This window comes from Salvelinus sp. IW2-2015, unplaced genomic scaffold, assembly GCF_002910315.2.
Source record: "Salvelinus sp. IW2-2015 unplaced genomic scaffold, ASM291031v2 Un_scaffold4772, whole genome shotgun sequence".
In the NCBI taxonomy this organism is placed as follows: Eukaryota; Metazoa; Chordata; class Actinopteri; order Salmoniformes; family Salmonidae; genus Salvelinus; species Salvelinus sp. IW2-2015.
The window spans coordinates 68633-85743 of record NW_019946041.1 but is presented as its reverse complement, the minus strand read 5'-3'; the positions used below and the strand labels follow the sequence as shown (position 1 = coordinate 85743).

Sequence of the window (17111 nt, the reverse complement as noted above, 5' to 3'; positions counted from 1 at the left end):
TATACACTAATTACAATAACACTATCAACAATCAGCAGAAGGAAATCGAACAGATTGTACCTTTAAACACATTTGTTATCCACTTTAACCCCACAATTTCCGAACAACCAGTGACTGAATAGAATAGGACCCTTTAGTTCAAGAATTTCTCCCGCCCAGCCACAAATGAAGGCCTGTTGGGGACGGCTGTATCCATAGTAACGGAGGATTATAATTTCTCTGGATGGTACAGTGCATCAGTTATGTAACTGAGCGGTCTTGGAGACATGTCTCATGTTGGCCAGCCTGAGAAAGATAAGCTCTTTAGGGGAAAGCCACAGGGATATTTTCCCCAGCCTGAGAAGTAGAATACTGAACGGGTTCTCCTTGGAACCAACAAGGGTTCTTCTATGGGGGACAGTTTATGAATCCTTTTGATCCTCTTTCTAAGAGTGTATGCTAGTCAAATACTAGCCATCTGGTGGCATTTTACTCACAATTTGCAAGGCTTGGTACTATTAGCGCCTAATAAAAATAGTTCTTCATGCACCTATATGTTTTTATCGGTCATTCGATGGCTGCACTGGGTTAGGTCAGTCATTGTCCTGCTAATGAACTACAGTTAGGCTACTCAACATCTTCACAAATCTATGCTATGCTTTTCTCACATGGTAATCATTTAACATAATGCTGGAAAGATATACTATCTCTGTGAGATTATGGAGGCTAGCTGTACTGTATCCAACCCATGTGACAGTGTTTTCCCTATCTGATCATGAGCTCAATCTTATCCTTTCGAGGCACTGGCATTAACATGACTTGCAGTAGTAGCCCTGCTCAGTCCCTGTTTCCTCAAGAAGAATGAAGTGTGTGGAATTAAGTGTGTTTGTGTATATATGTGTGTTGCCTGTGGAACTGCCTGTGAACTACCTAAACATGTGTGCTGGTGTGTAAGTGCATTGAGTGCATGCATGCTGTGTAAGTTGTGTGTGGCACGTGTGTGTGTGTGTGTGTGTCTGGGGTAATGACTCCCAGGTGTGTTGGAGACGTACAGATTGAGAGCAATGACGTCAAAGGAGCATCAAGATTGGTGTATACTATCTGGGGCTCCCTAAACTCAATGAAACATCTGATTAGCATTTTGGTTATTAGCGCATTAGCTGCTGTAACTGGGACTGCATGGACGTCCAGCTCTCACCTGGAGATAGATTGTCTACAATCTTCTTGTTCAGTGGTCCCTTAATAAAAAGAGATCAGCTGTGCACGTTATTCATATAGATTGTGTAAATGCCTTGGAGGAAGATGCGTGGACTCATTTGCAAGTTCAGTGACATGCTAGAATTATTATAACATATTCTTACACAAAGTCTGTCAACATGAGAATATTTGTTAATACGAATCTTTTATAACAAGCTTTCCATTTTTATCCAACGTCAACTTTGACATCTCTCTTTACACTGACACACACATACATTTGTAGGATCTTAATTTGAGCCAGTTTGCTACAACAGGAAAATAGTCCTGCAGCAACAGGACATGTGAATTATTATGTGGATTATAATGAATTAAACATTTTGTATGGGTTGATCAATTTTTCGTTAGGGCAAATCAAGTCTGACATTTTAAAGTGGAAATTGCTAACTTTAGAAGCCTTTTTCTAACCTCGAATAGACTACAAGATTGCATTCCCTGCTGTGCAGCAACAAATGAAGATACTACATCTGTAAATAACCTCCATTTAGAAACAGTGTAAAAGAATCTGCCATTTCTTCTGACAGCTAAATTACTGCATGACACAAAAAACAGACAGAGAGATAACTCCCCAACATGTTCTCTGGCCCTGGAAACTAGCACTCAGGAAAGCTTTAATGTTTACACATGTGGTGGAGCCGAGGTTATAATAGTAAACTGAAACTAAAACTAACCATGAAAAAACAATAATTAACAAAACATTCGAAAAATAAAAACTACACTGAATCTATTATCTTTGACTTCAAAACGAACAGAAATAAAATAAAAATCATCATGAATTATGTTCAGTTTTAGTTGTTTTTTTCTAAACTTTGGGCAACAATTGAAGGGGGTTTTCCAGCTTTTTGTGTGTTTTCAAGCTACTGAATCTGTCGGGTAGAGCCAGCAAGGAGATGGCGATGTTTCAAATAGGCTTAGCTTGTGCATCACTAGCTATCACCAAAGACAGTACAGTATGACGATAGGCAGAAACTGCTTSTCCAATAAAAATCCCAGGTCACACTTGTAGGCGATGTCATGCTAGCTATGATCATGCGCAGAACCACACGGTCTAACGGTCATCTCGCGCCGAACTGTGCATATGCAGGCCGTCAAATCAAAGGCACTCCTTCGATATAAAGTCGTTTTTTGACGAAAATGAAAACGTTTCAGTTTGTCACTTTCATAAGGTCTGAGTCACAACATGTTTAACTACTTAAGACATTGGCTCGAATCTAGGCTGTGCCTTTAGATTTGGATATAATCAACAACTAAGGAAGATTTTTTTTCACTTTCCTCATTGACTTCTGAAACCCCAAACCCATGCCTGTTCTGTTTGGTCTGTTTCACAAGCATTCCCGGAAGTATCAGGATGTTGCGCCTCTGAGTTTAGAGAAACTCTGTGCTTTTTATTGTGATGAGATTTGTCCTAGAGACAGAACTGAGCGAGATTCCCTTAGGCCAGCTGCTAAGTAAAAATTGGCTATATTGTAAAACATTTATAAAAACAGAAATTCGTTTTTTGGTCTTCATTTAAGGTTAGGTTTAGGCATTCGGGTTAGCAGTGTGGTTAAGGTTAGGTTTAAAATCAGATGTTATAACTGGGTGGCTTTGCTAGCTAGTGACCACTACAGAGCTGCATCCAGAACAAGATTCATGACGAAAAACGCTAACCTGTGAAAAACACGGCTCAGTAGCTAACTTGATTCTTCTTACATACTGTACATGTACTACTTAAGTTAAAAGCATTGGACTGGTGGCAGGTAGCCTAGCGGTGTTGGGCCAGAGCACTAGGTGAAAAATCTGCCGATGTTCCCTTGAGCAAGGCACTTAACCCTATTTGGTCCTCTAAGTCGCTCTGGATAACAGCGTCTGCCAAATGACTAAAATGTGTAAACATGGGCGAGAGAGTTTCCTCCCATCATATTTATTGCATCAGTCTCTGCACTATTCMTTTTAATTCCAAGTCACAAAACAACTGTACAACACAAATGGCTCCTAGCCTCCCACACTTGCTTTCTGCCCATAACACTAAAACTGAAACTGAAACTAAATAATATAAAAACGAAATAAAATATTTAGAAAAAAACAAGGAAATCAGGTCTGAAAACGAACTGAAATTAAACAGAATTTAAAATAATTTAAAAACAACTAGAAAAATTCGAACTAATATAAAAACACAAAACTATAATAACCTTGGTGGGAGCTATAGAATTAGTTATCAAAGTTAAGAACGACCAGCGCTGGTACAGTGGTAGATACATTTCAACTTGGCTGTTTCTGTCATGGGGGGTGAGGCCATACTTCTATTCAGTTAAATGTTGATTTTACAGACACGACCGTAGGCTCTTTGAAACGTTGTGGAGACCTTTGTATTTGGAAGAAAACGCGTTCTAAATGCATTAGAAACTCTCAGCTCTTATTAAATATAACAACTGACTAGGGATCAGTTCTTCCCACCACAGCTACGGCCAAACCACACTGTGTGAATAGACCCACAGTGTTCCTGGACCTGTGGTTATGGCTTTAGCAGTTAACCGCAGCTCTGAGAGCAGAATGTATGTAGAACACAAGGCCCCGTTTTAGTCTAACTGGCTATAAGTGGTTGCAAAGGGAAGTCTGTTCCTCACCCAACATCAGCCACAAATCACTGTCCCACAGCACACAGACCTCACTGACACTACAAAGGASTTTACAGCTGAAAAAATACCTGTTTACATACCCTGTTAATATGTCAACTTGTCTTGTTTTACAGAGTATGTTTGGCCCAGGAAATGAATATTGAATGAGTATAGTGGATCTCCAAAATACCTATGTTTAGCATTGATGGGCCGGTCAGCGTCATATAGACCCATATACACTATGTAAGACTGGTGTGAATATGTTTCACACCAACTAAGACAAGGGTTCTAAATTCCACCAACAATTCTCAACACCAGCTTCTGGCTTGTTCACAYGTTACTGGCAAAATGTATTCTGTCCAGACATCAACTTGGCTATGACAGCAGTGAAGCAAAGAAGCCAGTTTGTGAACTAGGCCATGCTCATTATTTGTAGCATGTGTCATACAGAACATCATGTGAGTGAAAAAAGGTGCCCTACATCAATGGTTGTCAAACCTCTCCTCGGGGACCCCCAGCCGTTCCATGTATTTGATCTATTCCAGAGCTAGCACACCTGATTCAACTTGCAATAATTCATTCAAATCCTTCATTAGATGAATCAGGTGAGCTAATACGGGGCTAAAACCAAATACGTCTGTTGGTCCCCAAGGAGAGGGTTGAGAACCACTCCCTACATAACAAGAGAAAATGAAAGAAATCACCTATATGTTGCAAATGGAAACTAGGTTTAGGGAGAATGAAAGGGAAATGGGGGGCTGTAATGTGTTGACGGCCATAAAGGTTTCTCGTTAAACGAAAGCAGAGCAAGGCTTTACAGTAGAGCCAACTAGTCCACAAGTTTCCACCAAAGTGTTCCCAGACCTGCATACTCATTATGTTTCCCTCCCTCTCTAACAGCTTCCAGGCCCTAGAAAATGAGCCTGGAATTACAGTGTGTGTGTGTGTGTGTGCGCTAGCTTATGTGTATTTGTGTCAGTGTGTAAGTACACTACTGGTCAAAAGTTTTTAGAACACCTACTCATTCAAGGGTTTTCTTTATTTTTACTATTTTCTACATTGATGAATAGTGAAGACATCAACACTATGAAATAACACATGTGGAATCATGTAGTAACCAAAAAGTGTTAAACAAATCCAAATATATTTTATATTTGAAATTCTTCAAATAGCCACCCTTTGCCTTGATGACACGTTTGCACACTCTTGGCATTCTCTCAACCAGCTTCATGAGGTAGTCACCTGGAATGCATTTCAATTAACAGGGTGCCTTGTTAAAAGTTCATTTGTGGAATTTATTACCTTCTTAATGCGTTTTAACAAATAAGTTGTGTTGTGACAAGGTAGGGGGGTAACATTAGATAGACATGAGGTCAGTAATACGGAAGTTTCAAGAACTTTGAGTTTCTTCAAGTGCAGTCGCAAAAACCATCAAGCGCTTATGAGAAACTGGCTCTCATGAGGACCGCCACAGGAATGGAAGGCTAAGAGTTACCTCTGCTGCAGAGGATAAGTTCATTAGAGTTACCAGCCTCAGAAATTGCAGCCTAAATAAATGCTTTACCAGAGTTCAAGAAAACAGACACATCTCAACATCAACTGTTCAGAGGAGACTGTGTGAATCAGGCCTTCATGGTCGAATGGCAAAGAAAACACTACTAAAGGACCCCAATAAGAGGAAGAGACTTGCTTGGGCCATAGACACATGAGCAATGGACATTAGACCGGTGGAAATGTGTCCTTTGGTCTGATGAGTCCAAATTGGCGATTTTGGTTCCAACCGCCGTGTCTTTGTGAGACGCGGTGTGGTGAACGGATGATCTCCGCATGTGTATTTCCCACCGTAAAGCATGGAGGTGTGATGGTGTGGGGTGCTTTGCTGGTGACACTGTTTGTGATTTATTTAGAATTCAAGACAAACTTAACCAGCATGGCTACCACAGCATTCTGCAGCGATACGCCATCCCATCTGGTTTGGGCTTAGTGTGACTATCATCTGTTTTCAACAGGACAATGACACAACACCTCCGGCTGTGTAAGAGCTATTTGCTCAAGAAAGAGAGTGATGGAGTGCTACATCAGATGACCTGGCCTCACATCCCGACCTCAACCAAATTGAGATGGTTGGATGAGTCGGACCGCAGAGTAAAGGAAAAGCAGGCAACAAGTGCTCAGCATATGTGGAGACTCCTTCAAGACTGTTGGAAAGATTCCAGGTGAAGCATTGAGAGAATGCAAAGAGTGTGCCAAGCTGTCATCAAGGCAAAGATGGCCAGTTGAAGAATCTCAAATCTAAATATATTTTGATTTATTTAACACCTTTTTGGTTACTACATGATTCCATGTGTTATTCATAGTTCTGATGTCTTCACTATTATTCTACAATGTAGAAATAGCAAAATAAAGAAAAACCCTTAAATGAGTAGTTGTTCTAAAACTTTTTACCGGTAGTGTATGTGTGCCACTTTCTTATGGCATGTACAGTATGTGTGTGTGTGTGTGTTGGTACCGCATCCCAGTGTCAATATTAAACAGGCTCATTTTTGTGATAACTGACGAAATTATGACTGATTCTGGTGTCTGACTGTTATGTCATCCTATGACAGTTTAAAGAAGCCCACCACAGTTCGTTATCTCATATGTCTGAGCAAGTAGGACAAAAGTAGAGACCTGAAAAACATTGTTTCATGTGACTTCTAGACAAATTGGAATTTAGATGGATTGAGAAAGAGGAAGGAGAAACCATGGAAACAATACATGTCATGTTGACATATTTCTTTTGCTATAGGAAATCTTTCATATATCATACACAAACATATCACATCTGACATAAATATGATAAAATTTGCACTAATAGTACATTTCAAGCACGGGCGATTTCACTGGGGCGGGGAAGAGCGTCCCCCCAATCTGAATGATTTGTCCCTCAGTTTTATGGAATGTGATCAAAACAAGAATGGTGTGCTTTAGGACTTCAGGTTGCCTCCGAGCGGTCGGGTAGGCGTTGAGTGAAAAATGTCCCACCCACTTCTTAACCAAAGTTGCGCCCCTGATTTCAAGTAACATCAAGCATAAGAAAATACAAAATAGTCTCCTCACAGGTGCTTCTCACTTGGTATCATTTACCTATTGTACGATACCATTCTACCAGGTTACCTTATCATGGTGCAGTACTGTGGTGTTGCCACGCTGAGGGTCTGCCTCAGTGAAACCGTCCCGGGACACAAACCTGCAGGCAGCCATGCCAGCTGCCCCTAGGATCAAAGACTCATGAGCACAGAGAAGTAAGCCCAGACAAAGTACCCTGACACGCCTGAACAGTGAACAGACAATGCTTTAATTATAATATCAATGCAGCCACTCTTAGATATGAAAAGAGCTCAATATAAGTTTAAAAGGTCTGCTAGCATGACAGGAGAGAATCAAGCCAGGGCCAGTTACTCAATATTGATGCAAATTTCTCCCATGTAATTCTAAATTCTGTCCCCCCATCTGGTGTAACAGGGTCAGTGTGGTGTTGAGGTTTCTCCATTGTCTGACTGGCCCCTACTGGCTCAAACAGTGGTCCTCTGCATCAAACCCCTCTAACAGTCAAAAGGTTGAGCACACAAGGATACTAATTGGATGGCTCCAGCCACATTTCAAGCTAGCTGAGGGGTGCGCTCAAGTTACTTTGAAAAGCTGTCACACTGGCTTTGGATGGAAAATACCATTAAAGATTCAGTTCTGCAATGCCCTAGTTTTAACTCAGTCACTAGAACCCAGTTTGCACATGTGTTGGAGCAGTCAGACACCCACACAATCCAGGTATTGGTTTTAGCTCATGAAACCAGTAGGCCTACCTCATTCCTTGGAGGGTTGGGGTCAATTCAATTGAAGTCAGTCTATCAGAAGTAAATTGAATTCCTATTCCAGTGAACTGGCATTATTTCTGTACACACTTCTCAAACTGAGAAGCATTTTTTTTGGCAAAAGTGTCATATTGAATTGAAAGCACTTCCTGAATTGCCCCGGCTTGCCTATGAGGTTTGATTTCAATTAATGAATATTTAAATAAAGCTTAACATAGGCATGTCTGGACATTGCAGTGCATCAGCTGGCCAACACCAATATATTCTTAAATGTGTATTTTATTAAGGAAAACGGTGAAGTTTGCGGTAAAAGCTTGTAGGTACATTTTAAAACTCTTAGACTGGACGTCTTGGCATTGCTGCCTCGTCTTTAGGTAGCTTGGTCTTCTTGGGGAGTAACATGGCTTGGATGTTTGGGAAACCACCCTCCGATATGGTGACCGACCCAGCAGCGTGTTCAGCTCCTCGTCGTTCCGCACAGCTAGTTGGATGTGCCGTGGAGAAGCGCGACTTCTTATTGTCACGGGCCGCGTTGCCGACAGCTCCAGGACTTCAGCGCAGAGATACTCCAGTATGGCAGCGAGGTAGACTGCAGCTCCTGTACCAATGCGGTTAGCGTAATGTCCCTCTTCAGCAGACGGTGAATTCGCCTACAGGAAACTGGAGACCTGCCCTGACTGAGCGACTTGTGGGAGTCTTCGATTTGGAGACAGCTTTCTTCCCACGACCAGACTCTTGCAGTTTCTGAGGTACAAATGACATGTTTAGTGGCGGTTGATATTCAAACATTGACTCAAGTGCATCGCCAATATGCAAGCCCTCCTGGAAGAGTTGTGGATGCTAAACTAATGCACTGCCTCAGCTGTGTCCACTCAATCACACAATTCACAGGCACACTACTTACACAATTAACAGAACTACCAGAACACTTGCACTTAAATCAAAATATAGAAAGTTAAGAGGACAAGACATTACACACAAAGGAGAATTAGGAAAAAAACGAAACATGTCTAAACTCACGGCGACAGGCTTTTGCAAGAACTAGAAGAAGCCTAAACTGGAAATCACAGCAGCCATAGAGCCTTTTTATGAAGGCATTGTTGAGGGGACCGTTTTCCCAAAGTCACATGTCGTAATACTTATGTCTGATTGGATAGCCAATTAGATTAGAGGAAATTAACATGGGGCCAATTCCAAATCGAGCCCTGGCCTACTCTTACTACCTGGATATTTACAGTACGTTAGCAGATCGATAGGGTAGGTGGAAGTTGTGCCATCTATCTTTCACCTATTCTGTGTTCAGATAATTCACATTAGTCTAACAGAATATTATATTAGAACAGTGTTTCTCAACTCCGGTCCTGAGACCACAACAGTACATAAAAAAAGCCAGCATGATGATAATGGTGTTATTGCCATCTAGTGAACAAGGTAGGATGTTACACTCCGATGAGGTAGTCATGTTGAAGAAGTCCCGCCCACTTGGCATGGATTGGTTGTTACAATGAAGGAGGCGTGTCAAGCTTCAGGGCGAAACACCAATCGTATCAAATGTTTAATTGACGTCATCACGGAGTGCCAGAGAATTCCGGAGACTTTCCACATGTGAAAAAACATGGGGACACTTTTAGATGTTTTCTCTCTAGCTAGTATTTGTTCTTCGGTCAGCACCAAGAAATAACAATCTTAGCGTTTTCTGTGAATGACTTAACATATTATCTTAACCTGAATCAACATTTGTCGCGCTAGCAAACTTTTCAGCTCTCAAGTTAGGCAGCTAATTTAAATTAGCCACCTTGGTAACATCTAGCTAGCTAGGTAAGTTAGCTATCTATCATGGATAACTCGGACGATCGGTACAATTCCACGGGGATGAAGAGATTATAGAAGTCATCGACCTTAACGAAACAGAGCAAAACCCAGGTAATGATGGTTGCATGCTTAGCTAGATAAAGTTAGTTGGTCGAGATCAGATGCTTCAAGGTGTGTAGTTTAGTTAATGTCCTTATAACTTTATGAGGACTTGCCACATGGACTGTCATTGATTGAGCAAAATAAGTTGTCTCTTGGACGCTGGTGGCATTGTCTTGGTTAGACCTTATATGAGTAATGTCGTGGTATAAAACTAAGAGAGGTACATGTGTCAAGTACAGTAATACCTCACTTGACGACAGATGATTTCGGATGAGTTCGAGGACGTGGACTTCGGAGAGACTGAGGACGGAGACGATAAACAGGAAGACTGGGATACCGACGACGAGATGGAGCAGGAAAAGGACAAGATGACAGCGAACTCACCTTTTCCAAAACCACGGTACCAGCTAGCTAACTATATCACCTGACTAGTGCTTTTCTTCAGTCTCTTCACAACTCAGTGGCAGTTGGCGAGTAGGTCCATCTCATTATCTTGTCCATCACACCACACCTATGTTGATAGGATTTGACAGTAAAGGGTGGATGACTTTAAGTCATTTCATGTATTCCAGGTATTGAAGGGAAGGAGACAGGGTGGAAGCTACTGGATAGGCCAGGGACATGTTGGGTCTCTTTTTTTCTGTTGTCACATTGACTTATGTTTTCCAGGCTCCGTGTTCTGTGTGAGTCTGGACCCAGCCACAAACAGCTTGGCTGTGACCGGAGGAGAGGACGACAAGGCCTATGTCTGGAGAGTGAGTGACGGGGAAGTGCTGTTTGAATGTACAGGTGAGTCTCCAAGCWGTCATCAATTAGTTGTTGTGGTTTTAATTTAGCTTTGACATCCCAATAGAACATTTCTTTATGCTACAGGATAGTTGAGCTCAGAATAAACAAATATTTGTGTTGCTCCCAATATTAAACCCCAGTCCTTCTTTTTCCACAACCGTAGGCCATAAGGACTCCGTGACGAGTGTTTTATTCAGCCATGATTCTTCCCTGGTGGCCACGGGGGACATGAGCGGGCTGATCAAGGTCTGGAAGGTGGAGACCARGCAGGAGGTGTGGTCCTTCGAGGTGGGAGACCTGGAGGTGAGGAAGAACGCAGCCCGGCCCAAAACAGGGTGCGCATATTTGTTGTAGACCAGCAGGAACACACTGCCACACCTGATTCAGCCTGATTAAGCTAGGTAGTTAAATCAAGTTTTGGCATCTGAAGTTGCTGTGTGTGTGTGTGTGTTAGTGGATGGAGTGGCACCCCTGCGCCCCGGTGCTGCTGGCGGGCATGGCGGACGGTAACGTTTGGATGTGGAAGATCCCAGGGGGTGACTGTAAGACCCTGCAGGGCCCCGGCTGCCAATCGACCAGTGGAAAGGTCCTGCCAGACGGTGAGACTGTCTCCCCAGCCAAAAATAAAGGACAATTCAGCACAGAACACTCTACCATGATCTGTGCTACCAGGTTGAACATGTAACAACTTTGTCTTTTCTCCACAGGGAAGAGAGCTGTGGTGGGCTATGAAGATGGGAACGTACGACTTTGGGACCTCAAGCAGGGAAACGCCACCCATGTGATTAAAGGTGAGTTTGGMCAAGTTGTCGCACGCCTGAACAGAGTATGTGACAATCCCCACTACTGCCAGACGGCAGGATAGGTGTCATAGTCACTGGGATTAAGTGTGGAATACCTCATGAAAATCGGTGTGGAATGTGTTTATTAGTGTGCATAGCTTACTTTATATCTAGAGCAGATGACCAAACCCCAAATCCTAATCTTGACTTTTCTGAGGATAAAAGAATAACTGCCACTGGACCAGCGGTAAGGGACAACTTCTATCCCCACTCAACTGTCTCCTCGCTTCTCTGGCCACCTCAGGTCATGATGGGCACCAGGGGGCGCTGACGTGCCTGGCCTGTAACAAGGACGGCTCTCTGGTGCTGACGGGCTCCGTGGACGGCCGTGCCAAGCTCATCAACACTGCCACTGGCAAGGTGGGCAGCGGGCACTACTGCATGATGGAGAACACATAACTACTGTATTATAGAGAACACATAACTACTGTATTATAGAGAACACATAACTACTGTATTATAGAGAACACATAACTACTGTAATTATAGAGAACACATAACTACTGTATTATAGAGAACACATATACACTACTGTATTTATAGAGAACACATAACTACTGTATTATAGAGAACACATAACTATGTATTATAGAGAACACATAACTACTGTATTATAGAGAACACATAACTCCTGTATTATAGAGAACACATAACTACTGTATTATAGAGAACACAGAACTACTGTATTTAGGAACACAGAACTACTGTATTATAGAGAACACAGCATACTGTATTATAGAGAACACAGAACTACTGTATTATAGAGAACACAGAACTACTGTATTATAGAGAACACATGCAATACTGTATTATAGAGAACACAGAACTACTGTATTATAGAGAACACATAACTACGTATTATAGAGAACACATAACTACTGTATTATAGAGAACCATCATACTGTATTATGAGAACACATCACATCCTGTAATTATACGAGAACACATCAATACTGTATTATAGAGAACACTCACAGATACTGTATTATAGAGAAACATCACATACTGTATTATAGAGAACACATAATACTGTATTATAGAGACCACATAACTACTGTATTATAGAGAACACATAACTACTGTATTATAGAGAACACATAACTACTGTATTAATAGAGAACACATAACTACTGTATTATAGAGAACACATAACTACTGTATTATAGAGAACACATAACTACGTATTTATAGAGAACACATAACTTACGTTATAGAGAACATCACATACTGTATTATAGAGAACACACACATATTATTATAGAGAACACATCACATACTGTATTATAGAGGAACACATCACATACTGTATTTATAGAGACACATAACTACTGTATTATAGAGAACACATAATACGTATTATAGAGAAACATAACTACTGTATTATAGAGAAACATCAGCATACGTTTATAGAGAACACATCCATACCGTATTATAGAGAACACATCACATACCGTATTAATAGAGAACACATCACATACGCGTATTATAGAGACACATCACATACCGTATTATAGAGGAACACATCAATACGTATTATAGAGAACACATCACATACGCGTATTATAGAGAACACATAATACCGTATTATAGAGAACACATCACTATCCGTATTATGAGAACACATCACATACCGTATTATAGAGAAACATCACATACGTATTATAAGAACACATCACATACCGTATTATAGAGAACACATCCATCCGTATTATAGAGAACACCACATACCGTATTATAGAGACACATCACATACCGTATTATAGAGAACACATCACATACCGTATTATAGAGAACACATCACATACCGTATTATAGAGAAACTCAATACGTATGAGAACATCGTACATACCGTATTATAGAGAACACATCACATACCGTATTATAGAGACACATAACTACTGTTTTATAGAGAACACATCACATACCGTATTATAGCGGAACACATCACATACCGTATTATAGAGAACATCACATACCGTATTATAGAGAAATCACATACCGTATTATAGAGAACACATCACATACGTATTATGAGAAACAATATACGTTTATAGAGACACGTACATACTGTAATAGAGGACACGTAATACTGTAGGATAGAGGACACGTAACTACTGTAGGATAGAGGACGTACGTACTGTAGGATCGAGGACACGTAACTACTGTAGGATAGAGGACACGTAACTACTGTAGGGTAGAGGACCGTAACTAGTAGGTAGAGGACACGTACTATGTAGGTAGAGGACACGTAACTACTGTGGTAGAGGACATAACTACTGTAGGGTAGAGGACACGTACTACTGTAGGTAGAGGACACGTAGGATAGAGGACACGTATTACTGGAGCTACGGTAGAGGACACGTCCAGAGGTAGGGGAATGAAAACAGTACTTCTGGGTTTACGTGGTGGGACAGATGACGTGATGACATGGGGAGATTGACATGCATTATTCACAAGAAAGGTTCTGTCATGTGTTCAATGGCCAACATGTAATGGGTTTTAGAGATGTGCTGTCCTGCTACTTGTCAGTTGGTATATGCTGTATAACTGGATGTATCTAATGGTGTGTGTAGGTGTTGGGCGTGTTCTCTGTGGACGGGGCAAAGCCTCTCAGGAGGATGCTGAGGAGACCAACTCGGTGGAGTCAGTGGGGTTCTGCAATGTGTAAGACTTCATGTTTTTAACATAAGACCAGATCCCAAGTTAACCTTAAATGAACACATGCATAAGGTGTGTAACAGTTGCCATGGTTTGAACGATGCCGTGTTCTCTGTTGTCCAGGTTGCCCCTGATAGCGGTGGCGTATCTGTATGGGCCCTGGCTATCTATGACTCCCTCACAGGTCCTCAGACAAGTGTCAGCACCAGGTAAGAAACCAGCCATCCAACAGGCTCACAACCAAACCCCCATAATCCTCTGATCATGGATTGTAGAGACGTGTTGCTCTGCTGTTTTCATATACCTTGTTATTGCTCTATAACCGACTGTGTGTGTGTGTCAGGCTGGCATGTTTAACCTGCAGTGGGAGGAGTCATCCTCTGTGGTGTCCACTTGTTGTCTGGACGGGGCGGTGAGGCTGTGGGATGCCCGTTCGGGAACCATGGTGTCAGAGTACCGCGGCCACCAGGCGGAGATCCTCGACTTCACACTCAACAGGTACACACACACCTAAGTTTCCGCTAATCACAGTTCCTAACCTTTTCATTAGGCTCATGAACAAAACGTCTGACCCTGTATCAGTGGTTATGGGGAAGTTGTATTCTACGTACTTGAAGAGAAGGCTCCTGTTCTCATCTCTGACTCTCCTCTCTCCTCTCACAGAGAAGCCTCTATGGCGGTCACTGCCTCTGGAGACCACCAGGCCAAAGTCTTCTGCCTCCAACGACCAGACCGTTAATCAGAGGAGAAAGAGTGAGAGAATGGGGATGGACTCAACCCGATCGCTTTGTCGACAATGCACCTAAAAGGCAATGTTCCCGTTTTTGTGGAGACTGTTTAACGGTGGACACTGCATATAACGGCTCAATCCAAAGTTGTCCTTTAAATGGCGCATTGTCAACAAAGCGCGATCGGATTGAATCCCAGCCTTTATTGGGTTTTCTCACAACTGAGGGTTTTTGAACTGTCTTGTATCGATTGTGGTCTGTCTGATCTATAGTAGACCTGCAGTGTTCTAGAGGTTCTAGAACTGCCAGCCATTCTACTCAGGTTTCAAAGTAGAACCCACACAAAATATATGCATTCTAGTGGTGTGGTAGTGTAGTTGTTGGAACACGTCAACCTAGAGGCAATGAGCATCTAACAGTAGACCAATGGGATACGTCGTGTGGTCTGTGATTTATCCTAATACACTTACATCTACACCTTGGTGTCACTGCGATTTGGTTTGATGACAATTATGAATACACAATAAGGTAATAGAGCTACGTAGAGATGGAGATCTCGATGTCCCCATCATTTCTGGTGAGTTGTGGAGTGTAATCCTCACTTTCCCCCTAAATCACCCCAAATGATGTAAACTCAACTTATGAATCACTGCTCAAAAAAATAAAGGGAACTAAAATAACACATCCTAGATCTGAATGAATGAAATATTTATTAAATACTTTTTTCTTTACATAGTTGAATGTGCTGACAACAAAATCCACAAAAATGATCAATGTAAATCAAATTTATCAACCCATGGAGGTCTGGATTTGGAGTCACACTCAAAATTAAGTGGAAAACCACACTACAGGCTAGTGTAATGTCCTTAAAACAAGTCAAAATGAGGCTCAGTAGTGTGTGTGGCCTCCACGTGCCTGTATGACCTCCTACAACGCCTGGGCATGCTCCTGATGAGGTGGCGGATGGTCTCCTGAGGGATCTCCTCCAGACCTGGACTAAAGCATCCGCCAACTCCTGGACAGTCTGTGGTGCAAGTGGCGTTGGTGATGGAGCGAGACATGATGTCCCAGATGTGCTCAATTGGATTCAGGTCTGGGGAATGGGCGGGCCAGTCCATAGCATCAATGCCTTCCTCTTGCAGGAACTGCTGACACACTCCAGCCACATGAGGTCCCCCAAAGAAATGCCACCCCACACCATGACTGACCCACCGCCAACGGTCATGCTGGAGGATGTTGCAGGCAGCAGAACGTTCTCCACGGCGTCTCCAGACTCTGTCACGTCTGTCACATGTGCTCAGTGTGAACCTGCTTTCATCTGTGAAGAGCACAGGGCGCCAGTGGCGAATTTGCCAATTTTGGTGTTCTCTGGCAAATGCCAAACGTCCTGCCACGGTGTTGGGCTGTAAGCACAACCCCCACCTGTGGCCGTGGGGCCCTCATACCACCCTCATGGAGTCTGTTTCTGACGTTTGAGCAGACACATGACACATTTGTGGCCTGCTGGAGGTCATTTTGCAGGGCTCTGGCAGTGCTCCGCCTGCTCCTCCTTGCACAAAGGCGGAGGTAGCGGTCCTGCTGCTGGGTTGTTGCCCTCCTACGGCTCCTCCACGTCTCCTGATGTACTGGCCTGTCTCCTGGTAGCGCCTCCATGCTCTGGACACTACGCTGACAGACACAGCAAACCTTCTTGCCACAGCTCGCATTGATGTGCCATCCTGGATGAGCTGCACTACCTGAGCCACTTGTGTGGGTTGTAGATCCGTCTCATGCTACCACTAGAGTGAAAACACGCGCAGCATTCAAAAGTGACCAAAACATCAGCCAGGAAGCATAGGAATGAGAAGTGGTCTGTGGTCACCCCTGCAGAACATCCTTTATTGGAGGTGTCTTGCTAATTGCCTATATTTCCACCTTTTTGTCTATTCCATTTGCACAACAGCATGTGAAATTTATTGTCAATCAGTGTTGCATCCTAAGTGGACAGTTTGATTTCACAGAAGTGTGATTGACTTGGAGTTATTGTGTTGTTTAAGTGTTCCCTTTATTTTTTTGAGCAGTGTATATTGGGCCCCTGTTGAAATCTTAAGAAATGCATCTGTCTGTCCGTTTCTGAAGTAATCACGAATCTGAGTTAGTTGGATTGGTGGAAGTAACGTGATAACTTTGCTTTCCCCTACCTCATCACTGACCTTAAGGAAACATGGAAGGAAGGGTCCATCTCTGAAGTATTGGGACAGAGCCACGGGCTTTGTTCTGCTGTTTGTTGGAACCATTAAAGACRTTTTCAACCCAAGTCTCTAGGTTGCWTCAGCTCTGCCTGAGAAGGCTTTGTGCAGACCGTCATTGAGTCACATATTGTCTCAAATGGCACTCTATTCTCTATAGTGGCCTTCTTTTGACTAGGGCTGTGGTCAAAAGTAGTGCACTATATAGGGAATAGGGTGTGATTTGTTACACAATGTAGGGACCAGAACACTGCTGTGATTAGAGGTATGA

At 42.6% G+C, this 17111-nt stretch overlaps 2 protein-coding genes across 2 annotated transcripts; one reads left to right on the top strand and one right to left on the bottom strand.

The window, feature by feature from the left end:
* Positions 1-7463: 7463 nt before the first annotated feature.
* On the bottom strand, positions 7464-8548 carry LOC112077624 (late histone H2A.2.2-like). The gene is given in 6 exon segments (XM_070441779.1): positions 7464-8124; positions 8127-8182; positions 8184-8220; positions 8223-8309; positions 8312-8329; positions 8332-8548. Coding segments are annotated over 6 exon segments (444 nt in total). The 5' UTR covers positions 8471-8548; the 3' UTR covers positions 7464-8017.
* A 708-nt stretch (positions 8549-9256) lies between these two features.
* aamp (angio-associated, migratory cell protein) lies at positions 9257-16908 on the top strand. The gene is given in 14 exon segments (XM_024144112.2): positions 9257-9533; positions 9536-9612; positions 9859-9940; positions 9943-10005; positions 10265-10384; positions 10548-10687; positions 10839-10983; positions 11092-11175; positions 11471-11593; positions 13800-13890; positions 14008-14076; positions 14078-14093; positions 14228-14382; positions 14548-16908. Coding segments are annotated over 14 exon segments (1257 nt in total). The 5' UTR covers positions 9257-9517; the 3' UTR covers positions 14624-16908.
* The last annotated feature ends 203 nt before the right edge of the window (positions 16909-17111 follow it).